The 25,699-nt window shown below is 39.0% G+C and overlaps 1 protein-coding gene across 7 annotated transcripts in view; it reads left to right on the forward strand.

The window, feature by feature from the left end:
- LOC129359106 (unconventional myosin-Ic-like) overlaps positions 1-25,699 on the forward strand; it is a 52,400-nt gene that overhangs the window by 23,860 nt on the left and 2,841 nt on the right. For 4 of the 7 annotated variants that reach the window (XM_055028501.1, XM_055028504.1, XM_055028507.1 and 1 more), the window contains exons 2-23: positions 8,570-8,725; positions 9,484-9,599; positions 11,995-12,193; positions 12,431-12,511; positions 12,768-12,947; positions 13,923-14,021; positions 15,767-15,877; positions 17,351-17,422; positions 17,603-17,722; positions 18,121-18,194; positions 19,399-19,504; positions 20,383-20,463; positions 20,980-21,071; positions 21,207-21,301; positions 22,203-22,249; positions 22,334-22,414; positions 22,888-22,993; positions 24,365-24,482; positions 24,876-24,989; positions 25,228-25,304; positions 25,386-25,454; positions 25,588-25,672. In XM_055028501.1, the coding sequence (XP_054884476.1) occupies positions 8,570-8,725; positions 9,484-9,599; positions 11,995-12,193; positions 12,431-12,511; positions 12,768-12,947; positions 13,923-14,021; positions 15,767-15,877; positions 17,351-17,422; positions 17,603-17,722; positions 18,121-18,194; positions 19,399-19,504; positions 20,383-20,463; positions 20,980-21,071; positions 21,207-21,301; positions 22,203-22,249; positions 22,334-22,414; positions 22,888-22,993; positions 24,365-24,482; positions 24,876-24,989; positions 25,228-25,304; positions 25,386-25,454; positions 25,588-25,672 (2,279 nt within the window). Of the gene's footprint in view, positions 1-325; positions 738-1,213; positions 1,388-1,535; positions 1,689-8,569; positions 8,726-9,483; positions 9,600-11,994; positions 12,194-12,430; positions 12,512-12,767; positions 12,948-13,922; positions 14,022-15,766; positions 15,878-17,350; positions 17,423-17,602; positions 17,723-18,120; positions 18,195-19,398; positions 19,505-20,382; positions 20,464-20,979; positions 21,072-21,206; positions 21,302-22,202; positions 22,250-22,333; positions 22,415-22,887; positions 22,994-24,364; positions 24,483-24,875; positions 24,990-25,227; positions 25,305-25,385; positions 25,455-25,587; positions 25,673-25,699 lie in introns of those variants that run through there. The other 3 variants (XM_055028503.1, XM_055028508.1, XM_055028502.1) reach the window with 3 other exon arrangements.

Raw genomic sequence — 25,699 nt, forward strand, 5'->3', positions numbered from 1 at the left:
CTTTGATCTGCAGCGGACGGGTGTGTACATGCGCATGTTGCACCGGTCTGGACAAATTACCCTCCTTGTGTCGATACTGATTGAACAATGCCAACGTTGCATGTGTGTACATGGGATGTTTGTTTGCTAAACAACGGTTATAAGCGAACACCAGTAGAAAATCTAAGTGGAGGCGAGGAACTAAAGAAGGCAAACATGGTTAAGTTTGGATGCGTGCACAGAAACATGCACACACTCCTCACCACAGTGGCATCAGCATGCAGTTTTTCCCTCTCATTCTTTCTTCTCTCCAGTGGTGGTTAGGGCCAGATGTGTGTTTGTGCACACGATAAGAAGATGAGGAGCATGCTTTCGATCTTTTCCCCCTAAAGTCTAGTTGTCCACTGGATTGGCAAAAGGGAAAATACTTACAGAAAGAAAAAAGAAAGGAGGGGAATTATGTCACAAAAACACAGGGGCTGTTTCCTCCAAAGGGAGGGAGAGGAAGACTGGGTGAACGCAGTGAGAGGAGGCAGAGTGAGGTGTGCGCTCTGTGAGCAGTAGTAAGAGGAGAAGCCATGGCAGCTGGCTCTCAGGACGAAGGGGAGAGCTTCTAAAAACAAACTCTCGGTTAAATAGTGGTCATGACGCGGCACTGGAGGCCACATTCCTGACAGCCGGGCAGTTGGAACAGTGGGAACGAGAACAAGTCCAGATCGCCGGAGAGTTGGACAGGAGCCATGAAATACAGACCTTTGGTAAGAAAAAGAGGAAAAAGTTGTTGTGGATGTGGTTAATGAGGAGGCATTTTATGGGTGATTGATCACAAAAGAGAAGGTCAAGTTTGGACTTGTTAGTTTGCAATTAGAGATACCAGATAGCCTTCTGGTAAGAACTAATCTTTAGGAGGGGAGTTACTTTCATCTGACTTGTTAAATAAGATTCCCACACTGTGCTTCAGATTGTGAAACAACCTTGATGGTACGTTTTTGGACTTGAAGGACACAGGTGAGATTGAGTAACTTGATGCTCACCTGCTCTGCTTTTTTTTTTTTTTTTTAAACTTTGTCTCCTCTCAGCATCTTTGCACATCTCGCTTTGTATTTGTCACAGTGATGTTGGATCTTTATGATATCTACAAGGGAGTGCCCTCACCTCTGAGTGTGTCTGCATGTGTGTGTGTATTTGCAGTGCCCCAGGGCGAGGCAGTCACACAGTGGTGTTGCGTAGCTCCGCTGCATTCTTGCACATTCACTGAACCTAAGAGTCAGTGTGTCAATGTGGAGGAGATTCTAGCTGCTTATTACTTTGGACATAGCGGGTCAGGACTTATTTCATGCTTTGGGACATGCCTCTGCATCCATAGGGATTTTATGCACATCAGAAATCTTCACTGAGCCTCAGCAGGGTATGTACGTGTACGACGGATAGCTGACACATGCCAGAGTTGCATATTACTCCAAGAAATTCTTGACACACTTGTCATTGTTGCCTGCGAGGCATTTGACTTCAGCTTAGAGAGTAGTTGATACTGGGCTTGCCTCATTCTCTTCAGGCTTTCCTTGGTTGTCACTTTGTAGACTGTAGCAAACTTGAGTTGTGAAAAGCTTTTCCCTGCTCTGTAAGGGAATGTAATCAGGCTGAGGGTAAAGATTAATGATATGAAAGCCACAAAGCAGCCTCTCTCCATGGAGTTTCGTTGGTGTCAGGTAAGATGGTGAATTCTTGCAGATCGTTTGAATGACAAATTGTTCTTCACCATTGCATAAATGCTGACTTGTAGGTTAAAAGTATCCGCTACCTCTTAGTTTTCTAGGACAGGAAGTGATTCTTTCTAATGAAAGTAGATGGTGGTGTTTTGCAGGGTGTGGCAGGAGACTTCTTCATTTTAATGTTTTTCATGGAAGTACCTTCTCTTTTGAGGCAGTATTTAGTTCTTGTCAAAATGCGGCTTAGTTTGTTGAGGTAAGTGGTTCCATGTTGGAAAGTTTTATTTTGAAATAAGAAAGGAAGTAGTTCTTTAGTTGCCTGGTTGTTTTGACAGATTCAGCTAACATCACTTGATTAGAAATGCAATGAATGGCTTGTGTGACATTTTGAGTAGAAAGATGCGATTTAAAAAAAAATTGAGAATATTGTGACTAGCTGACTGTATGTTGGCAAACAGTGATAATTCTTTAATGGTAATTTTTACTTCAAAATCAAAACTTTTTTTTAGACTGGTTGGGTGTGACCAGGATAATTTGGTGTTTATTCCGTTTCTGAACTTTGGTGTGGGTCGAGGCCAAGCAGATTCGCTCTGGGCTAAACAGGACTTTAGCCCAGAGCATTCTGGGTAAAGAGAACCAAAACAAACGTGCGATTCCAATGTTGGTGGAAGAAATTAGTTGTGGTCTTTTGTAAATGACGGACAAATCTTTAAAAAAATCTGATGTCACTCAATTTTTATGTACCTTTTGTGAAGAAGGAAGTTGTGCTTGCAGTCTTCTTCTTCATGTTGTTTCCTTCAATGGTTCCTGGTGCAGCGCCCCCACAGGCGAGAGGGTGAAACACATCTTTCAAAGTGCTCGGCAAGCCCAGTATCAACTGCTCTCTAAGTGAAACACATCAGTTGAGAATGTAACAAATCTTCCCAATCGAACTGAATCTACCAAACTGTCACGGGTGAAAACATCCTAAGAGCATTGGCCCTGGATAATAGAAGTTACTTCTTAAGAATAGTTTGAAATAATTCCAAAGAAGTGAGATTTGATCTCTCAAGTTCAGCCTGATAACATATTGCAGTTCAAATTTATTTTATGATATTAATTGTTCTGTTGATTTTGAGGCATTGGCACAGATTTGGTATGCAGGACACGAGTTGACAGTTTTTATAGACATGCTCATTGGGCAGAGTATTAAATCTTTTTGCGTTCTGCTCTTTGTAGAGCAGCGGTGTCTAAAGTCGTACCCAAAGGTTTAATGTTCTGCATTTTTTAAATGTTGCCTTGATTCAACACACTTGAAGGGTTGATTAGCAAACCTCTGCACAGCTAGATGACTTATGAGGAACTTTTCATCAAGAAAAAAAAACTAAAACGGTGAACAAGTAATTGGCTGATTGATTGACTAGCTTGCACTCTGCTGCACAACATAAATGCCCTTCTAGCCTCCTAGCACACCCACTGTGACATGACAGGAGATTTGAAAGGTTTTTTTTTTTTTAAATGTATATACTTTGCCTGTTAAAATTAGATCAGCATAAAAACACAATCTATGCATAAGTTAAAGAAAAAAAGTTAGAATTCTTAGATTGTCCAAAATTAAATCTCAAATCTTGTGTCCTCCTTGTGAAAACCAATATCATGTGTTGTCTGTTTTTATGAACTGGATCCTTACATGGCTAGTGGAGAATAGAGTAAATAAACAATGTGAATTGTTTAAAATGTATTTTTGTGGAAGAAAATTAGGAGGATTTTAGCAGCTGCCAGCTTGTTTAGCCCACATGACCTCAGATGAGTGGTTCATTTTTGCTCGCTCCACCTGTTTGACTGCTTTGCTGAGCGTTGTTACGCTCTGTGGAGAGATCTAAACTTGCTGGAGGAGTGTCTCTATGGTAATACTAAAAAATAATGGTAGTACAGTTTGCGTCTTGTGCAGGTGAGCAGTGGGAGAACGCTTCAAGCACTGACAGCTTTACATGCACAGACTTGTGGGATATGTTTTACTCCACATTCACATAAGGTTGGGGAGACCTTGACTGATTGGAGCTGTGCAAAAGATTTCTGTTGTGTTGTTTTTAACCACTTCCTTGTTTATAAAATGCTGGGTTGTGGTTGGCTTGGGATCCTAACAAAACCAGCAGCTCATGCATAGCTTCTGGGGTCACAGTGCATTTAGCTTTACTCCAGCTTTCACTTAAAACCTCAGTCTCTTACTAATTAAGACTGAATTAAATTGAAGTCTTTATTTCTATAGACTGCTCCCTTTTGTTTCAACCAGCCAGTGCAGAACCAGATGAGGAGAGAAATCAGCGCCAGAAATCCTATTGATGAAATGAAAATGTGGAAAAGGGGCAAAACACTGAGAGAGCATTTAAATTAGTCAGACCTGTGCAAATCTACACACTTTTTTTTTTGTAAATAATGTGAACAAGAAAGAACAAGACATTTTTGCATATGTCATCTATATTTTATGTGGTTTACATGCCTTGGAGTCTGATTGGTTTATACAAAGCTTTACTGGATGTGGCATAAATTTATGCTAAAGTATCGAGCCAACGAGTTCAGATACACAGAGTCCTGTGTTTACAATAAAATGAATACATTCAAAACAAGAATGAAACGCAGAACATAATCAATTGAAATTGATCAATTTGTGGATTAGGATATACTATTTTCTTTTAATCTACTTTAAGTATTTTTTTTCTATTTTATAATTAATTGACAGATATTTTTGAGAAGGAGTGGAATAGAGAAGGAGAAAAAAAATAAAAGTCTATGGAAGAACAGAGAATAAACAAATAAGGAATGAAAAAACACCACATGACCTTATTATTAGGCTCTCCCATTTCCCTCTCCTCTGCTTAAACTCCTCTTCAACTTCTGTTTATTAACCAGATTGCTCTGAAGACACTGGACAGGATTTTATTTGGGAGAATCAGAGGAAAGGGGGCTGAACACAGTCACACACTACACTTTTCAGATTTTTTAAAGTTTTTCTTTTTTTAACTATGGGTTGTTTTCCTTCCTGTTTATACTTATGCATTTCTTTGTGTTGGTCTTTCACAACAAACTCCAATGAATGATGTTTGAATGATGATGTTTGAATGATGCAAACTCCAATGATGTTTGCAGCTGTAAGCTGATAAAATTTAAAAATAATGCTTTTATAAGATTTGATTGTTTTTTTTTTTTTTTTGCATCTTGTGCATTGACTCCTCAGTCATAAACTTTAATAGTGACCGTCTGAACCAGTGGGCAGACTCTTGCAACTGGAAGGTTGTGTGTTAAGTTCCTTGTGTCTCCTGTCTCTGTTCTCCTGGACAATGCTCTCAACCTCAAGTTTCCTACTGAACTGTGTGTGAATGCGGCTGTAGCGTAAAGCACTCTAAGTGGTAGTTTGACTTGAAAAGTGCTAAATAAACTCAGTCCTTTTAACATTTGTGGTTTTCTAGACAAGCAGCAAAGCAAATGCAGTTTGTTTTAAGTGTGCAGCTGGGACACTTTCTGAATTTAAATGGCTGAATCTGGCTTTCTGCTACTTAACTCTGATCATAATGGTTTAATTCTTTTGATTCTTCCAGATTTATGGAGCTGCAAGACTATAATACTATATTAGTATTAATATTAGAAATGCATTAAAATGCACAAACAATTTAATTCCTGTTTAATCAGAAGAATAAGAAAATAAATATTTTATTACTTTTTGGGTAGAACACATTCACAAATAATGATTTTTATATTTAACTTAAATGCAAAATTTATATATATTTTTGTACAGTTTTGGCTTAATTTCTGCTCTGCTTTTTTCTGTATACTCCAGTTAATAATCAGCGATTACTAAGTTAGCTGACAATGAATCTGATTAATTGTTTCAGCCCTAGTCTGAGCGATAGTGATTGCAGCAATCAGTCATCTCAGAAATGTGGGACCTTCTCAGCTCTCCTCCCTCCATCCTGGCACCGAGCGGCTCTGTTTGCTGAACAGGATTTGGAAAACATGACGACTAGTGGCAACCAAGCAGGCATGTAAGCCTTGAGTTCCTGAAAGCGGGTGGAGGTCTGGCTGGCTCACCCTCAGGAAAGCCAGCCAGTGAAAGAAGAATTGGGAAACAGTGAAGTAATGGAGCGCGAGTGCGACACAGATGAGGATCTATTAAAGAAGAAGAAATGTGCTGGTCACTCTAATTAGTCTGTCTCTTCATAAAATATTCAAAGTCATGTAAATTTTCTTCGATTTTAAAGTAAGATGTGCTTGGTTCTTTATTCACATCCTGCTACTTTAGTCTTTCCCATGAACAATCCTCTGAGGAGGAAGTCGCGTTTCCAGCTGCAGCAACATGCTTGAATTCAAAGATCTAAACTAGTAAAATATCTGAACATACAGGTAGAAACTCGTTCCTTTACAGGGAGGTGAGGAGAGCAAATAAAATGAAGTCTAAGTGGTGACTGATTGCCAGGATATTAAAACACTCAGCTGTAGCGACACACACTCGCTCACAGCTGCTGTTTTCTGTGTGAAACAATAGGTCACCAGAGCTCATTTTGTCCAAACAGAGCTGAGTGGTGGGAGACACACGGCTGCGTGGGATAAAGTTACATATCAACACACAATTATAATCCCCAGAGGTGTTCTACCAACTTCTTCGACTTCTGATTCATTGCTTTACTTTGTTTTTACATGTAGCATTGATAACATGTTAAGAAAGCAGAGGATCATTTATACATTATAAAAATAAATCATTCAGGCAGGATTTGCGCTACATGTGTTTAATCAGAAAATATCTTGAGAGGATGAGTTATTTCAAGTGTTTGTTTCTAAAAGCTTAAAAGGAGAGAGAATCTGCTGCATATCCCAGCAGTACTGGATATGCAGTACTGCATATCCAGTACTGCCGGATATGCAGTACTGGATATGCACCCACAGACAAAATATGAGATAATAAATACCAAAAATCATGTTTGCTATGACTTGATGCTGACAGAGGTAATCTGAAATAAACTAAACTTCGTCTTTAGATTTGATTCCATGCTCAGGAAATGAATAATTGTTCAATAAGTAATCCAAATCCTTCCTACTCAAAGCAGTCATGCAGTCACACACAATTCATTGCAGTCAGATTCAGTTCATCATAAAAGCCAATTGGTGAAATGTTATTTATATAAAGAAGCCAAATTGTATGAATATAGCCTCATCTTTGCAGAAATCTGTCTGAGTTAGTGTTAAAAGGTTGACAAAAGAACTTTATTTTTTGTGGAGAAGTTTAATGGTAAACGTTTTATTTTGTAATATATCTCAGATATAATGGAATTGAAAGTGTCATTACTGGTTGGGTATCTGATACCATTTTGAACCAAAAATAGTTGGATATGAAATGACCAGAAAGTGAACTGAGCAGCTCAGGGTGAGGTCTGTCTCTTATTTTAGCAGTCTGAATTATTTGACCCTTTTTTTTTTTACATCTTTTAAACTTCTGGTACTGGTACTGAAACTGGATGGGGATTGAATCAGAAGGTTTTACCCCGAATTTATGCCGTTTATAAGACGACATAAATTCTGTTGTTGTCTCTTTCAGGTCAGCTTTGATTTTGACCTGAAAGAGACAACAGTGAATAAGCATCAGGAGAGAGAGACTCCAGCAGCCTCCCTCCCTCCCATCGGCTCACCTCTTTGAGAGGCTGTAAAGATAAATTACAGGCTAGTTGAGTTAATTAAAGAGCGCAAATGGAGCAGGCAGTGTTAGCTAATGCTATTAGGTTCAGGAAGCTGCTGTTTGTGTCAGGTTTGTTGTCCTGATGCCGGGCGATGCATTCAGGGACATGGACTGACTCAGGGAGGGGAAGTCTGACCGAATGCTTGGGCTGAGATCAAACGTGGTTCTGCATACTTGGGTGAAACTTGGAACAAGATGCAGAGCATGTTTGTGTGTGCGGAGATTTTAAGGGGCCTCAAGATGGCTGTAGTAGTGAGGAGTTTCTCGGAGGGTTTAAGCAGTGATGGAGCTGGACTGGAGTCACAACCCGGCATCTGTCAGACTCACCTTCCCTTTTCTCCCTCTCCTGTTTTTCCCTCTGCTCTAATTAATATGTTCTATTCTCCCTCAAGCCTTCTCATCTCTTTCTCAATCCAAGTCTTCACTGTAGTCTCCTAAGGGAGACGTCTTCTGCACTGCCTAACACAACAACAACACCTGCTGTGCTACTGTGTGTGTCTTGTGCGCCGGTCCTGTCCTTAGACTGGCTCCTTCCTCCTCCAACTTATTTTAGTTTGCACTCTGTACTGCTGACTGCAGCTCAACAATGGATGTCAGTAACTTGGCCAGTCTTATGCGGAAAACTCAAGCCACTATTTTAGAAAATGGCTTCCTGGGCAAACGCCTCGATGAGCTGAGACATGTGAGTGCTGCGCTTTGACTTTGCACTTCTGATGCTAAATTTGTCTGGTGTTACTTTTTTTAAGCAAGTGAAACCAGGGTGGGTCTTTTCTTTTTTTTTTGCACTTTGGTTGGGGCGACAACACTTCCCCATCCACATCTGGGCTCGGTTCGATCTCGCTTTTTACTTACAAGCCTTTCTTCAGCAAAAACAGAAAATGCATTTGTTTTTGTGTCTTTAGAGGATGGAAAGACTTCAATATTTCTTTCATTTACTTCCACACTACTTTTTACTTATCAAGTGGTGTGCATTTGAACTGGTGTAGATTTGTATTTGTTGAAATATTGAACGAGGCAATATCTCTATCTCTTTACTAGAAATTATTTATTTGTTCATTACCTTCACAACTCTTGGAAATCAAAGACTAATTTATCTCCATTGGTTTTTGTGTTGCACACTGAAGAATAACACTTGTATTATTTTTTTAAGTTACACTAACTGATCCTTTTGTTTCAGGTGGTGGCGAGTGACGGGGTCCGGGCTATGATGGAGTCGGCCCTGACAGCCAGAGACCGGGTGGGAGTGCAGGACTTTGTCCTGCTGGAGAACTACACCAGCGAGGCGGCTTTCATAGAGAACCTGCGAAAACGCTTCAAGGAGAACCTGATCTATGTGAGTCAATGATGAGGGTTAAGGGCTCATGCAGGGCAAAACTGTCCTGATTTTTATGGGATTATTTAAATTTAGTTCTATTATTAATATTCCGCCTTTATTTTTCAACTTTTCTCCTAAAGCAGCTATTTATTACCATCACGATTTTCAGATGAAAAATTACTAAACTCTCATTATGAAAGTGAGAGTAAGTTTTGAGACCCATATTTTAAAGTAAAAGATTTTGTATGCGAGTTGCGTTATGAAAGTCGGTCTACATAGTTTAGTTGTACAGCACAACCAGCTACCAATTCTTAAGCTGCTTTGGGACGATTAATTTAATCTGAAATTCAGAAATATTTGGTTTCAATTGTACATTTTAAATTGGTTTTGTATGGCTCTATTGGAAAAAACAACAACCATTTTTTAAGCAATTTAAGATTTCTGAAACTTATTAGGATCTTGAAAACATTGTTGTTATGAATCATTTATTTTTTGTGGCTGGGGCATTTGGACCTCTTGAGATAAAATTTAATCATTCAAATCCTTGTCAAATGTGTTTAATTTCTTTTTATTTTAAAAAACAAAAATGGGAGAGTCTGAGTTTTTCTTAATGATTTTGTTAAAATTTAATATAGTCTACAGTCTTTCTTTTGCTAAATTCATTGCTAGAGCCATAATTTACACAAATAAGAAATTTGCTGACAATTTTCAAACATGTTATTAGAAAACCATTTTTATTTTATGACAACGTGACCGCTTCGTTCTCTTTTCCTCAGACTTATATCGGTTCTGTGCTGGTATCGGTGAACCCGTATAAAGACCTGGAGATCTACACCAAGAACCACATGGAGCGCTACCGTGGTGTCAACTTCTATGAGGTTTCTCCACACATGTAAGTGCACCAATCTCTCCGTATGAAGCCACCGCTCCATTAAAGGGCAAATCGTCTTGTCTGAGATGTTTCTCGGTACAGAATGTACTAAAAGGCTGAAACGACTTATTGGGATTAAATCAATTATTGAAATAATTCTCAATTGATTTAGTTATCCAGTAATCATTAATTGTATCATACAAACTCAAAAAAGGCAACATGCTCAGAGCATTAATTGAGTCAAAACTAACCAAAAATATATTTAAGATAAATCCATATTTGTCTGAATATATTCTGCTCTTCACCTGGTTCAAATTCTGTAAAAAAAAAAAATCTTGAAATCACATTTTACTGTCTAATTATTCCATTAATAATGCTCAGTACATCAGCCCTTCTCTGTATTCATGTTAAGGTTTTTCACATATCAATGATTTATTTTCTTATTTGAAAAGGAAATTTGTATCTTTTTATGTTTTTCTAATGTTTGAAAAAGGCTTAAGTGAAAAATCTGCAAAATGTGACGATCTTTTTTTTTTATAATTAGTCATCATAATAATTGATCATTAAAAGAAAATAACCTGCAGCATCGAGCAATCAGCAGGTTCCTCAGGATGTGAAGGAGGCTTACAGTGAATAAATTGAAACAGATTCTCATGAATCCTACTTTTTTCCTGCTTTGTTACATGGTTACTAATGTGTAGTCAGACTATTTAATCCATCAAATCCAGCAGAGAGCTATGATGTGTTCCTTGCTTTTTTTCTAGAATGACATAGCTGTGCTAAATACTGTCACAGCGGTAAGATGTATTAAAATATTCGCTTTGTTCGCTTTTCTCGTAGTTGGTCAGCTACGTCATGTCTGTCCTTTTCTCTATTTGTCAAGGCTGCGTGTTTGAAATACTGCCACAGGAAGGGTCAGGGAATTCCCTTTAAATCCTTCCAAAACTCAAAGACCTGCAGTGAAACAATCCAGCACATTATAAAGAATCCAGCGCAGCTACACTGAAACATTTCACAAGCCTGTGCTTTCACGTTGTCTGCACTCCAGTGTGTGGCTTAATGTTTTCTCTCCCTCTGAGTGGAAAAAGAAATGTGCTTCGGTGAAGGGGAGAGGTCAGAAGGGTGAAGGATGGGGGGGAGCTGGAAAGAAAAGTAAGCAAGCGTTGGTACCAGGCGAACGGTTTCCTCCCTGCAGAGGGAATTCCTCTGACCCCAACTTGACCGCCAAACTTGACCTCTGCTCAGACTCCAGTGTCAAACACGAACGGCACCAAGTGCAAGTGCAACAACGTTCAAGCTGCTGCTTTTTATCTTTCACCGATTAGTCCACTGTCAGAAATGTGTCAAAACATGCTGAAATAACAAAACCAGGAAGATAGCGATCCGGAGCTGATGAGCGATTTTGTAACTGGAACAAGCTGGGTTTCACTCTGGTCTTTATGATTCATGCTTATACTCAGGCAGTGACGGCTGGCATATGACACATTCCAAGCATGAATTTTCCAAAGTCAATATTTTCTTTAACACATTGTCATGCAGTAAAGGGATGTATTGCTCTTATTCCAGATTTTTCTTGTTTTTCCAAGTCTTTTAACAGAATTGCTTCACTTTGGTACTGAATTGATGTACGTTCCTCTTCAATTGATGGATTATTGAAACTAATCTGACCTGGGATTTGGCTGGAAACCTCCAAAATTTCTCTCCTACTAGCTGATCTTGGATAAGGAGAGACACCCAGAGTTTTGTGAATTTCCAATTCCTTGATTTCATCTCTGAAAAAGAAGTGATATAGCACGATGTGTGAAGAAGCAGTCGTTATAAAAATAAGTTTATATTTACCTTGTCTCAGGATAAACTAAAGGTATTTCAACCAGGGACCAAAATTGCAACATGTTACATTTTCAGCTGGTGCGGTTTGCTTTCACACTGCATTTTGTTAAAGTATCCAAACCTTTTGAACACCTGTTCACCTCTTGGCGCCGCACCAAGAAGGAAACGAAGGAAACGACACAAAAATATCTGACGAACACACTGAGCACAACTTTCTTCTTCACAAAATACAAACAGAAGTGGAGCAGTATCAGATTTTAGCCACTGTCAAATTTTTCTGTCTGGTAAAAGACCATGCGCCATTTCTCCCGTTAGACTCTCGTTTGTTTGTGCTGTAATCCAAATTGTCAATCTGCACCAAAGTTCACATCTACTAAACTGAGACGTAGGTTTTTAGGTGGACCTGAGTTTCCTTCTTTGGTCTGCATCAGAGCTCACTTGCACATTCACACATCTGCAAACAAATCAAACTTTCTAGGTAAATGACCTAGAGTTTGATTAAAGCAAACTAAGCACCCAAATACATTTTCCTCTTCCCTTAAGACATAAACTTTTCTGCTACTCTTGCTTTCCTCCTCTCCTGCAGCTATGCGGTGTCAGACAATGCGTACCGCTCCATGAGGACGGAGCGGAAGGACCAGTGCATACTGATCTCAGGAGAGAGCGGCGCTGGGAAGACGGAAGCGTCCAAAAAGATCCTGCAGTACTACGCTGTCACCTGTCCAGCCAGCGAACAAGTGCAGACCGTCAAAGACCGTTTGCTGCAGTCCAACCCAGTGCTGGAGGTATCTGTATTTGACTCTACTTTTATATAAAAAATCATCTTTACTAGTAGGTTTCTTAACAAGCTCTGTCAATTTCCTTCATTCCTTTTTCGCCCTCACCTTTTTTCTTTAATCTCCTCCTATCTTTATCACCTTCCTTCATCTGCACTATCTTGCTATCTCTATTCCATAATCCATCACTTATCACTCCTCTCCTCTTTGTCTTTTCCTTATCTGCTGTGGCTTTCTCCCTTCCAGGCCTTTGGGAATGCCAAGACATTGCGTAACGACAACTCCAGCCGCTTTGGCAAATACATGGACATTCAGTTTGACTTTAAGGTGAGTAACAACCAGACAAAAGTCTCCAAAATCCAATAAAATTTATAAAGAAATTGAACATATGTTGAGGATTAAGAAGTTATAATACATCTAATCCACGCCTCCCCTTTTTTATGAGTGCACTATATATTTAATGGACAACAAAATCCCTCTGGAACCTGCATGTTTTATTACACCTCAGTACCCCAGCCTTACCCAATCCTCCTTCTCCTCGTCTTCTTCCCACTTCCGTCCCTGGCCTCTGTCCCGTCGACAGGGGGCTCCGGTCGGCGGCCACATCATCAACTACCTACTGGAGAAGTCCCGGGTGGTCCACCGGAACCACGGGGAGAGAAACTTCCACATTTTCTATCAGATGATCGAAGGAGGTGAAGAAGACCTGCTGCGACGACTTGGCCTGGAGAGGAACACCCAGCAGTATCAGTACCTTGTTAAGGTGAGGGTGGGACAAACGCATCGATGTTCTGCCACTCACGGTTTCCACTTTGAAACAATATGGTGGCAGCTTGATGGTTTTCTTCATCGGGGAGTTAATGGAAAGATGGATGGAGGCAAAAACAAACAAAACCAAACCAGCTGGACGCTTCAAAAGACTTAAAACTGAGGTTACATGCTAGTAGAACACAAACCCTGGTTAGGAGAGCCTAGTCAAAGTCCAAACATAAGTCTGAGAAAATAAAAATGGGTAATAATTGAGATGTTTTCCAAAACACTAAAGTCTTTACAATGGCTCCCTGTAGGTCAGAGAAAATAGATTTTCTTGTTGCTGTAAAATTAAACTTGACTCAACTTGCAGACAAAAAAGGATCTACTTAGTACTCGGCCATACAGGCTAGCAAATAGTATTTTAAAATTATGCATTACTTTCTCACATTAAATCCCAATGAAATGTGTGTACATTTGTGGTTTTAACCTGGGAAAAAGTGAAAAGTTTAAGGGGTAATGACACCATTTGAAGCTTGTGCCATTCTTGAGAAAGTGCTTTAGCCACTCGAGCAAAATGTTCTTCAGTGGCCTTACTTTGTCCAACCTGCCTGAAGCTTTTGGTCTGTCCTGAACGCCTGCCTCTGTCTCCCAGTGGACGGCCAAGTTAATGGGCTCAGAGCGAGCAATGCTCAGAGCAGTGTAAGAGCTTTCCTCAGAGGACAAATCTGTCTTGAGGGACTTGCTGAACACTCCTTTTCACACAAACTCTCTCCATCACCTTCCAAACCAAAGCACCTTCCACTTGTGTTTGTCTAAGTAGGTGTTTATATTACACACACAAAGGTGTTTAGCTGTAAACAGCTGTTTGCGCGTCATCTGCTCTGTGAACTTCTGCCTTACATGTTTGTCTCATGGTTGAAAAAGTCTTAACTCTTCTTCATTTGGTTTCCAAATTTGAGCTTAACTTGTCCGACGTGTCCCACAGGGCAACTGTCCCAAAGTGAGCTCCATCAACGACCGCAGCGACTGGAAGGTGGTGAGAAAAGCCCTGACTGTCATTGGCTTCAATGACGATGAAGTGGAGGTAAGAAACAAACAATGTAATTATAGTGAGAATAAAGTGAGAGACTTTTTAGCCTTTGGTTTTAAGCATCAGAACACAAACTACAGTCTGGTTCTTAATGGGAATAACATTTTTGACAATTATGTCAAATTGTGGCAACCTCAAGTCAGCCACAATTTGACATAATAACAGAAGCTCAACTGAAATGCTAGAGGATTGCGTATTTGTGCGTTTTATGTCTTGTAGGTTTTGAGGTTGTGTTTGACTTGCATTAATTTGTGTTAAGGACCAAATCATATCTTGTCTCAAAACAAGAAACTCAGGAACTGAAAGACGTTCCAGTTACCCTTTATTTCGCCTCTTCCTCATTTATTCGTGTTTTGACTGTTGGTAGAGATGGTGTTCCTGTAAAGAAGTCTGCTTTTTCTTTAACTATTGCTTAATTGACATCAGAACAACATAAACTTAAGAGGTTTGAACTTAAAGTTGCTGTTTTTACTGATCTAGTTATTTTTATTTTCAGTCACCAAATTTTTTTGTGTTGTGTTATTATTTATCCAGTGTGTCACAATGTTTAGCAACTTCTCAGACCCCATATTAACTTTCTATTAAAAAAGCGACAAGTTACAAATCTAAGAACTTCTTTCTGTAATTGGAAAGTTCTGTGGAGAAATGAAAGCAGTTCTGCTGCTGGGCTCTGTTCTGTGCAATTACAGAGTTCTGCTGTGAGCCTCTCCTGCTAACATCAGAGTCCATCCAACAGCATGCAGACATTAGTTTGAGTGGAGGAGGCCCATCCAACTCTGTGTCCACTTTGCAAATAAATCACACACGCTGAGAAACGCTACTGATAAAAGTTCACTATCCCAACTCTTGACTCGCCACCAGGGCTGTGTGATGAAAAGCCGATCCGTTTTAAACAAATCGGAGAACTTAACAGCTTAGGCACGATTCAACCTATGATGGCAGCCCTGAGACAGTTTTAGGCAAATTAATGCAGAACTAAACAAATTAACAGAAATGTCAAAATATTTGCACAGAATGATAAAGATAGAAACCTAACTTATATGTAGACAGTTTATTAGGTGGTTAATGATGGTGGTTCATGACACTTTTAATTGGACGTTTCTAAATCTCATTGAATTCAAAATACTTTAGATTACCTGAATGCGGAAATTAGAACCATTTTCTTAAAATGAATGAATAAAATTTGACTTATATGTGTCACAGTTTTTAATGTTTGAACACCTGAGATTGTAGAATTTCATTTTATAGTTTGGTGGAGATTTTGCCATTTATAGTCCATAAGAATGTTTTGAATAAATATATTGTAGGCAATACATAAAAAATATTATAACGTTGAAGTATTATATTACCTTAGGTGGAGCTCTCAGTGTTTCTGAGGCCATTTTTGCCTCTCTGTGGATGACAGAACGGTGTGTAGCTGTTGTTATGTAGTCATAAGTTACTTTTGCTCAGCGTGGGAGTCTTCCTACAAGTTTGTGAGTCTGGGCTTGCTCCCAAAGCTCCTTAGGAGCTCCCACTGCTCAGAGAGAGCAGCAGGTGTGAGTGTGTGCGGGTTGCTGCATTCCCGGGACGCTCAGATCTTTGTCCAGTTTTTAATCAATGCTGGGCTTATCACTTGAGCTGCTTGTAAAGATAGCTCCGATCTTACCGCGCCTCCGTCTCTTATCCTCTCACCTTTGTTCCCTCCGTGTCCTCCTGCAGCTCATCTTTCATTTTCTATTTTTTTTTATTCTGTGCAGGAGCTGCTGAACATAATCGCAAGTGTGCTTCACCTCGGCAACGTGCAATACAGCGAGGATGAAGGCTACGCCCGCATCACGTCGGATACGCAGATCAAGTACCTGGCCAGGGTAAGACTACGCTGAGCCGGTTCATGAACATTCCAGATCAAACAATGAGATTTTTACAAGTGTATAAAAAATTCTTCTGAGGAAATGAAAAGAAAGTAGGCACAATAAAGTAGCATGCAGATTATGACTCGGATAGTAAAGGTTTCAGAGACGGCGAAATTATAGAAACCACAGTTTAGATTTATTATCAAACACACTGAGAGGATTGTCACTGTTCTTATTATGATGGGTCAACCTTTTCTGATAACAAAGTTTTATTTTAGGTTCAATGATGCAGGCTGTTTTTCAGAATGACATCCAGTGTCAGAGGGTTCAATAACTATTCAGAATTTCTTAAATTATTAATACATACAGCTCAGTTTAGAAATCAATATTTGGTGGAATAACTGCCACCAACTGGATCCTAATTTTTTTCCAGAGCTGTATATACATATTTTGAGTTTTTTTAAATTTACAATTTCAAAATCATTTAGTTGAATAAAATTTCCGGTCGACCACCAAACTATTCAAAACTGCACTACTTTACTAAATGATTGCATGTTTATTTAGTAATTTAGGCAAGTACAAAACTTTTCTATTCTACTTAGTTTAATAGAAACATCAGCTTATAGGCTTGAAAACTCAAGAGCAGAAAAATAAAATAAAATTTAAATTTTGACTCCCAAGTTTGTAGCAGTTTACTGAAGGCTAACACCCTCAGGCTAGTTGTTTTATTTTTATTTTTTTGAAATAGTGATATTGGTCTCATAAGTAAACCTGGGCTGATATTAATATTTGAGCACCTCTCTTAGGCTCCTTCCCCTTCAGCTCCTCCAGACTAGCGGCAGCAGCAATTAGCCAAACACCTGGTAGAGCTTCGGATCTGCTGCACTGATCATACAAAAAAGTTCTCAGTCCAAAGCTCCTATGAACAGTCCTAAATGGCATAATAGCTCCACACACACACATATACACACACACACATGTTGTGATGACATGCTGAAGGTGGAGTGTCGGAATAATAGCAGCTTCTTAAAGAGACAAAGGACAATTTATAGGAGTCAAATGTCTTTCAAGTTATACTTTAAGTCAGCATTCGTATAACAACTGAAGGTTGCAAAGGTGCTTGATTTTGCTACTAAATGGGACTATGTGCTGAAAATACATGATAACTTTATGTATTTAATGCCAAATACTCATTTTATGTATTATGTTTCATTGTTTGCGCCTCTACCGGTGCTGACAAATTATTTCCTCTCTTTTTCTGTCGACTCCAAACGTGAATCTACAGACAAAAAACAGATCATCTCTGTTCCTCAGTTCATTTTCACCTCTTCTTCTGGCCCCACCAACCACAGACATAATAAGCAGGCAGCAGAGAAACCTCTCTGGCTGCAGACTGGTGACGTCTGTCTGTTTTCTGGAAGAGGTGGATTTGTCTCTGGTTTTGCTGCTGGTGTGTGTGTGCGTGCTAATGTTGTTGTGCTTTTCCAGTTGTTGGGGGTGAATGGGACGGTGCTGACGGAGGCACTCACACATAAGAAGATAATTGCCAAGGGAGAGGAGGTAGGTTTGAATACACACTGTCACTGTGTGATAAGCACTTGTATGCAAAGCTTTCCTGTCTGTGTAATGTCTGCTGTGGTTAGAAATAATAATAATATTGTTACACGTGTAAGTGTCCCAGCTCAGCTTTGAGTTACTCTGTCACACTGTGTGTGTGTGTGTGCCTGTGTGTGTATGCAGCTTGTGAGCCCTCTGAACCTGGAGCAGGCATCGTCGGCTCGGGATGCTCTGTCCAAGGCGGTGTACGGACGCACCTTCACCTGGCTGGTCAACAAAATCAACACCTCGCTGACATACAAGGTAGAAACTCACTGACCAAACCCTGCTGCAAGGATCGCCTTTATTCTGTAGCTTGATGGCGCCACCTTGTGGCCACAACTTGAATATAATCTATAGATAAAGGATTGCTTTTTGATTATCATTTATAGCCAGACTACTTAAATCCGGAGGTGGCTGAGACCTATAGATAAGGAAAAGTAGCGCTACTTAAACCCGTATATGTGCTAGAGATTACTCAAGTAAGAGGGTAAAAATAGTATTTTGTAAAAAGGTTTCTCAAGTACTGACCAAAACATCAGTGATTTAATATTAAAAGGTTACATTATGAGGTGGACCAAAATATCAAGTTATGTAGAAAACTTGGGAATGTAAATAATCTCATATCAAATATGATTTTTTTTTCTTTGTCTCTCCAACAGGATGAATCTCATAAGAACTCCTCCGTCATTGGTCTGTTGGATATTTACGGCTTTGAGGTTTTCCAGCACAACAGGTAAAGATAGTTCCATGTTTTCTGTGTTTTAGCATGATGTTTTAAATTAATATTTTCAGATGTATCTACTAAAAGCTTCTCTAAAATGTGCAGTGGTGCAAAATATTTTTTTCCTGGTTTCTTTTATCCTTTGAATCATGTTTTAATTGGGCTGATATTCTTAACACTTAAGTGTGCAAAATCTTAAAGAAGTCAGAAAGAGGACAAACACTTTTTCACTCCACGGTAACAAATTTGATTCCTTGGAGTGTATATTGTTGAGGTTTGCTGTGATAAACAACCACAAATTTGTGCACAATTTTACATTTGAAAGAGAGTAATGCTACTACCACTATGTATATTTACGATTCTTATTCTGTTGGAACCTGAGCAGCTTCTAACAGGTTTTATTTCAGGATTTTTCTACTCACCTTTCCATCAATTTTGACAATTAATAAACAAGATAAAAAAACATAGCTCATTTTGCATATTTTTAATTTAAATACTTAAACTTTATGCATGTTATATATGCATGAAACTACAAATAAAGAAATAATTCAGTTTCTTTTTAATTACAAAACTAAACATTTTGTTGCATTTGGAGCAAAGAATGAATCTGCAGATAAGAAAAAAATAACATCAACATGTGAAGAGCTCAGCCCTTTCTGCTTAACTTAATGTCACTACATTGTTGGGGCAATTTATAAAAAAAAATATTTTGAATAATTGGATATCAAAAAGGTAATAAGATTTCTTTTAACAGAAATTTAAACCAGGTGAAGCTAAAACTACAACACTTGAGGAGTTTTAGGTAGAATAGATTTACCAACAAAGAATGCTTTTTATTTTAAATGCAAACTGTATATATAGTTTGTACAGTTTAGGCCTAATTACTGCTCTTAATATGTTGTTCTTTCAGAAAGAACAACAGTGTTTTTTTAGTGTTTATACTCTTGTTAATGATTAACAATTTATGAAATTGCTTATAATTATTTTAATATTCATGATTATTTTCAACCCTAATTCCTTGGTATTGTTTGTGGTTATAATGTGCCAAAGTGTGGAAAACCTTTTTAGTCCTGGTTGATTTCCTTCGTGCAATGAGTGTCTCTGGTCCTTAGACATTTTTAAAAATCAACCTGCAAAACTGTGTGACATATTGATGTTCATTTTACGTTTTGCTCAGTCAGATCATCTGATCCTCCTGATTTTCTCTGTCCTGCAGCTTTGAGCAGTTTTGCATCAACTACTGCAACGAGAAGCTGCAGCAACTCTTCATCGAGCTCACCCTGAAGTCGGAGCAGGAGGAGTACGAAGCTGAAGGCATCACAGTCAGTAGCTTCTCTGCCCATTCCCTCACACACACTCTTCACACAATCTCCACAGAATAATGTGAAAATGTGACTCACTATCTTGATCTGTGTAATATTTCCAGTAGAACAAAGCTGATCACCTTCTATCATCCCTGTTACATTTTCTCAGTCTGGGTTTGAACTTTGCAGCTTTCTCCTAATGGCATCCATCTGTATTGAGTGCATATATTTTTAGAAAGAATCTGCACCATGAATAATTAAATCCACACATGCTGGACTGTTTGGTAATTCATTCTCAGGTAAAACCTCCTTAGAAGATTTTATATCAGAACAGCCCTCTAATGAAAGTCGATCCCGGTGATGTTTCTCCTTTTTCTCTCTCTCCTCTTCTGTCCTTTTCTGTTTCTGCCTTTTTGTCGTGTTGTTTTGCCCTTCAGTACTTCAGTTTTTTGCTCTTTTCAGAACAAAGACCTCTTGGTTTCAGTCTAATGTAAATGTGTCGAGAGCAAACAAGTTGTGGGAGAATCTTGGCTTTGCCTCTCAAAGAGCCCATTATGATGCGTCATGACAAACGTGGGTTGCTCCCTCTGGTGTCTCTGTGGAAAAGATGTGACTCTCGAAGCTAACATGAGCTAATGGTGCCTGTGAACATTTCTCTGTGTGTGTGTGTGTGTATTCATATATATGTAGGTGCAGGATGTATCTGTGTGCCAGGATTCCTGGCATTCTCTGAATCTTTAAATCTGTGTACTATGAAAAGCTGCCACCAGCTGTTTCAGCTGTTCCTCTCTGAAGGAGCTACAGTTTTATATCAGTGTTCGCTTTTTGTCCCCCATGACCTTTCCAACAATCAGTTAATTTTCGCTGCTCTCACATAATGATCTGTGTGTTTGTAGTGGGAGCCGGTCCAGTATTTCAACAACAAGATCATCTGTGACCTGGTGGAGGAGAAGTTCAAAGGCATCATCTCCATCCTGGTGAGGCGCTGCACCCAAACACCTAATTTAAACTTCGCCTTTTCATTGCTCCAAACTGTGCAAGTTTGAAGCTTTTATCTCAACAAATGAAAAAGGCTTCATATTCTTCTCCTGACCTTCTGAGGACTTTATGATGCTCCACATCATGTTTTACATGGTGGAAATTGGCCATAGCAGCATCAAGAACTTAGTTTTCTGTCATTATTTGCCAACATAAAATCTCTTCAATAAATAGGCATGTATTGAGCACAAAATGATATCTGATCATTTTGCATTATTTAGTCATTTTATGTTAAGCATAGATGAGATTTTTTAAAAGTACTTTGGCAAATTTAAGATTTGAAGTTCACTCTTTGAAGCTTTATTTAGCAGATAGAAAGTTGTACCTTTATGTTTTCATTTGTGACTCATTTAAATCCTAATTTTCTTCTTAATAATAATAACAGAGCTGAACATCCAGTAAACAGAAATGTAAATTTTCTCCTCTGAGATCTTAACCCTGTCCTCTCCTCACAGGACGAAGAGTGTCTGAGACCTGGAGATGCCAGCGACTTCACCTTCTTGGAGAAGCTGGAGGACACACTGGGGGGACACCCGCACTTCGTCACGTCAGTCTGATACTCATTCAACCCAAGTTTGAGCTTAGATTAGAAAACCTGAGCTGCTAGGTCACTTCAAGGTGACTTAAGCAGTGTCATTAATGTGGCTGATTATTCTCACTCTGTGTGTGTGTCTCCCTTCAGTCACAAGCTGGCAGACGGAAAGACCAGGAAGGTGATGGGCCGAGAGGAATTCAGGCTGCTGCACTATGCTGGGGAGGTCAACTATAACGTTAACGGTGTGTGTGCTTTCTGAATGGATTATTTTATAAAAATAAACAGATTCCTTCTTTGATAAACATACTGTATTTACATTTTCATCAAAACTTATAGGGGGAGTTTCTTAAAGAGACAAAGGTCAATTTCAGGGTGTTGAGTTTGGGAAGTCAAATTTCTTCTAAGTTATGTTTGATAAAACTTAGAAGTTATATCAAATGATGTCATACAAATATGGGAACATACATGTTACAAGATTATGTTTCAAAATGGCACCAGATGCCTGGAAAATGCATTGAACTGCCATGATATTAGCAATTTATATATTCTAAAATATGAAAGATAAATTACAGATGACTGAAATTATTTCCTTCTGCCAAATTCCAGAATGATTCATCAGATAATTGTACAGTCAATCATTTATTGCTTTTTTTCTATTTATATTGAAACATACAATTCTTTATTATTTGGTAGCGCTGCCTCTGAGCTATACCAGTTAGGTAAAACATTGCTGGCATCTTTGGCTCATTCCTGCTGACAGAACTGATGTTTCATTTTTCCAACTGAGACTATGACTTTGTGATGCTCTTTGTAAATCGTTGCCTCTTTGTAAACACCTTGACTGTATGTTTAGGGTCATCGTTCACTTGAAAGACCATTTGAGTGTGAGCTTTAACTTCTTGGATGATGTCTTAAAATGTTGCTTCAATATTTTTGGAAAATTAGATTTTGTCATGATGCCATTTATTTTAGGAAGTATATCAGTTTCTTCTGCAGCAAAACAATTATTAGAGACTTTAGAGGATGAGTGCAGTTTTTATCCTTCAACATATGTGACCTCCTACTGTAGTGTAGGAAGTAGGGAGAGAAGCTGGTCCGATTTGTTTTGTGATTAGATGAATAAAACTTTCTTTTTTTCTCCAGGATTTTTGGACAAAAACAACGATCTTCTCTTCAGGAATTTAAAAGAGGTTAGATACTGACTGAATAAAGAACAATGCATTTTCCTGTTTGTTTTTACAGCTTGAGGTGAGTCGATGTGTTTGTATCTGCAGGTTATGTGCATGTCTGAGAACAAGATTCTGACGCAGTGTTTTGACCGAGACGAGCTGAGTGACAAGAAACGTCCTGACACGGTGAGCTATCCTCCACCCTGCATGTGTTTGTGCTCTCATAAAGTTTCTCTGCTGGTTTTGATTGAATGATTTGGTTTTGGTTGAATGCTTCTCAGCATAGTTTCCCACAGCACAATAAACAGCCGTGTGTTTCCCTCTCCGATGCTAAGTGGGCTGTTTGATGGGGATTCTCCACAGCTGCCTTCGCACTGAGGAATGCCCAGCACGCACACACACACCAACACACAAACATACGTGCATAATGATGTAAGACACTGTCACAAGCTGGTAAGTTAGCATCCCAGTCCTCCACAGTGAACCCAGTGTTCAGTCGCATCGACCATCGCTGTGCTAACATCGTCTTCCTCAGCGCGACCTAACCTGCTGCTCGCCTCTTTGTCGTTTCCAGTTCTTCTCTTTTGCCAGTCGCTTCCCCGACCATCCCTTCCTAACAGTCTTGAATCTTTTTTATTTGTCTGTGTCTGCCCCTTCAGGCAGCCACCCAATTCAAAGCCAGTCTGGCGAAACTCATGGAGATCCTCATGTCCAAGGAGCCGTCGTATGTCCGCTGCATCAAGCCCAATGACTCCAAACAATCAAGTAGGGTGTTAATCCTTTCTTCTTTTTTATTATTTACTGATGTATAATGTATTACTGCATTTATCTGAACTTTTTGCTCTATAGTTGGTTTTAAACTAAAGATGTGGCACAACAAGTGAAAGTAGAATTATATTTTTTGGATGTAGAAATTAAAAAAATAAAGCTTTGTATTATTGTCTTGACATCTAGTTAGACGTTTATTCAGAGACGTATTGATCATAAATTTGTGGTTTTCTGACTACTTGTCTCACCAATTCTGGTTTTCTTTTTATGAAATTATATAAGTAATAATTAATTGCTTATAGTAGCTGCAGCGGTTGCACATATGATAATGTGCAACAGGTCAGAAACTGTAAAGCAGTTTTTTGCTCTTTTAAAAAACTTATAAAGTGATTAGATATTATGTTTTTAAATTTAACATTAACTGAAAATATGGCTAGTTACTAAAATACAAGCCTTTATGTGCAGTTTGTAGCAAATGAAGATGCTGAGTTTAAGTAAAATTTCCAGAAGTCTGCCAACATTTCCAAATTCAGCATGTTCTAAAACGGTAGTTCTCTGCTCTTGATTTTGCCTACATGCCATGGTAATTTCATTGAAAGTTTTTCCCTCTCTCATTCTCTTGGATCATGAGTTATAACTATATTTAGAAGTATTAACAGATTCTTCATTACTTTTATCCATGTGCCTAAGAAACACTGTGAAAGGTCAAAAGAGACGCAGGTATCAGACCCTTGACGTAGTTAAAAAAAAAACTCCTGCAGCAGCACAATCCATGATCTCAGCAGAAAAACATTTACCATGTATAAGTACAGGATAATCCATTATAGCAGCTTGTTGTTTTTTGTGAAAATATGACATGATGTATTGCGTAGATATTATGCATTCACAGATCACACAAAAAGATCTACTTTTGGGCGGTGATCAAACAACGTTTAGTGCATCTATACAATTAATATTTTTTTCATACAGCTTTGTTATTTCAAAATTGTAGAAATTGAATTTTTTGTTTAATATTCAGAGTAGTGGAGCCAAATGACATCAGTGGTACTGAAATCATTCTTTAAATCGTGTCAGAGTTTTAAGGCGTTTTTGTAAACGCCACTGAAGCAGATCTGGTCCTCGTGATGATGCAGATCTTACCAGTACCGACCCAAACAGTCCGATTTCTGCTGCATCAGGACAGACAGTATGAGGTTCTGTGTGGCTGCCTTTGTTTTTCTGCACACTTGGTCCTTTGTTGTTTTCACACTGTCCCTCTGTCCTCTGTTACTCCTACTGCTGCTGCTTACATCTACGTACTCCTCTCCCTGCTTCATGTTGTCCAGCTGGCTGATTCATTTCTCTCTCTCTCTCTCTCCTCTGTTGCAGGTCGTTTTGACGAGGTGCTGATCCGTCACCAGGTCAAGTATCTGGGACTGATGGAGAACCTGAGGGTGAGGAGGGCTGGATTTGCTTACAGGCGGCGCTATGAGATCTTCCTACAGAGGTGATCAGCCACTCTCTTTTTTTCTTTTAGTTTTTTTTTTTTGTTTTGTTTTTTTGTTAAGACACACCAGCAAAACATGTCCAACTGCAGTTTATTTGGATTTAAAGTAACAAGAGGCCCTAAAACAGCTCATTCTGAAAGGAGATCAAAATAGGCAGAACTGACCAAACTAAAACCTCAATATCCAAGAATAATTTTGTGCAAAAATGTAATGAACTTTTTGTATATTGTTACCTGTTAAAGGAAGCATAATAGGTCAACTTTAAAGAACCTGTAGACAAAGAGATTTTTTACAAAGCAAACCTTCACCGTCACTGTGTCCTCTTCAACATTTAAGCTTCATATCTGAACAACCATTCTGGTGTTTGTGTGTTTTGCCTTCTTTATGTTTAGGTACAAGTCCCTTTGCCCGGAGACATGGCCTAACTGGAATGGAAAGCTGTCTGATGGTGTGTCCACACTTGTCAAACACATGGGATACAAACCTGAGGAGTACAAACTGGGAAGGTGAGCTGCACAGAAATCTGTGAAAGAGGTTACTGTTAGCACCTGAACTTTGTGTGTGTGTGTGTGTGTGTGTCTGTGTGTCTGTGTGTGTGTGTGTGTGTGTGTGTGTGTGTGTGTGTGTGTGTGTGTGTGTGTGTGTGTGTGTGTGTATGTGTGTGTGTGTGTGTGTGTGTTGTTACAAAGCGATCTGGTTGTTCATGTAGAGTAGAAAGTGATGTTTAATTTCTAAACGCAACAGATCCAAAATCTTCATCCGCTTCCCAAAGACTTTGTTTGCCACGGAGGATGCACTGGAGACCAGAAAACATGGTCTTGGTAAGAATCAGGATATTCTGTCGAGATTTATCAACTTTTTCAGTTTTAATTTATTTCTTTAATCTCTTTTCTGTCTTACAGCAACCAAGCTACAGGCGGGATGGAAAGGCTACTGCCAGAAGACCAAATACCAAAAATTAAGGACCTCAGGTCAGGAAGCCACCATTTCTACAAGTCTTACGTAGAAAGACATGTAGAAATGTGTAATTAATGTGTTTAATTTCACATTAAGCAACAGTTAAATATCATTGGACCAATTAATTTATTTTTCTGTCCCAACCAGCCACTGCGATCCAGGCGTGGTGGCGGGGCATCCTGGCGAGGAGGAAGGCCCAGCGCCGGCGACAGGCAGCTAACACTATACGCAGGTATGTGACAATACAGAAGTATGTCAG

This window comes from Poeciliopsis prolifica, unplaced genomic scaffold, assembly GCF_027474105.1.
Source record: "Poeciliopsis prolifica strain line A6 unplaced genomic scaffold, Auburn_PproV2 SCAFFOLD004, whole genome shotgun sequence".
Lineage (NCBI taxonomy): Eukaryota > Metazoa > Chordata > Actinopteri > Cyprinodontiformes > Poeciliidae > Poeciliopsis > Poeciliopsis prolifica.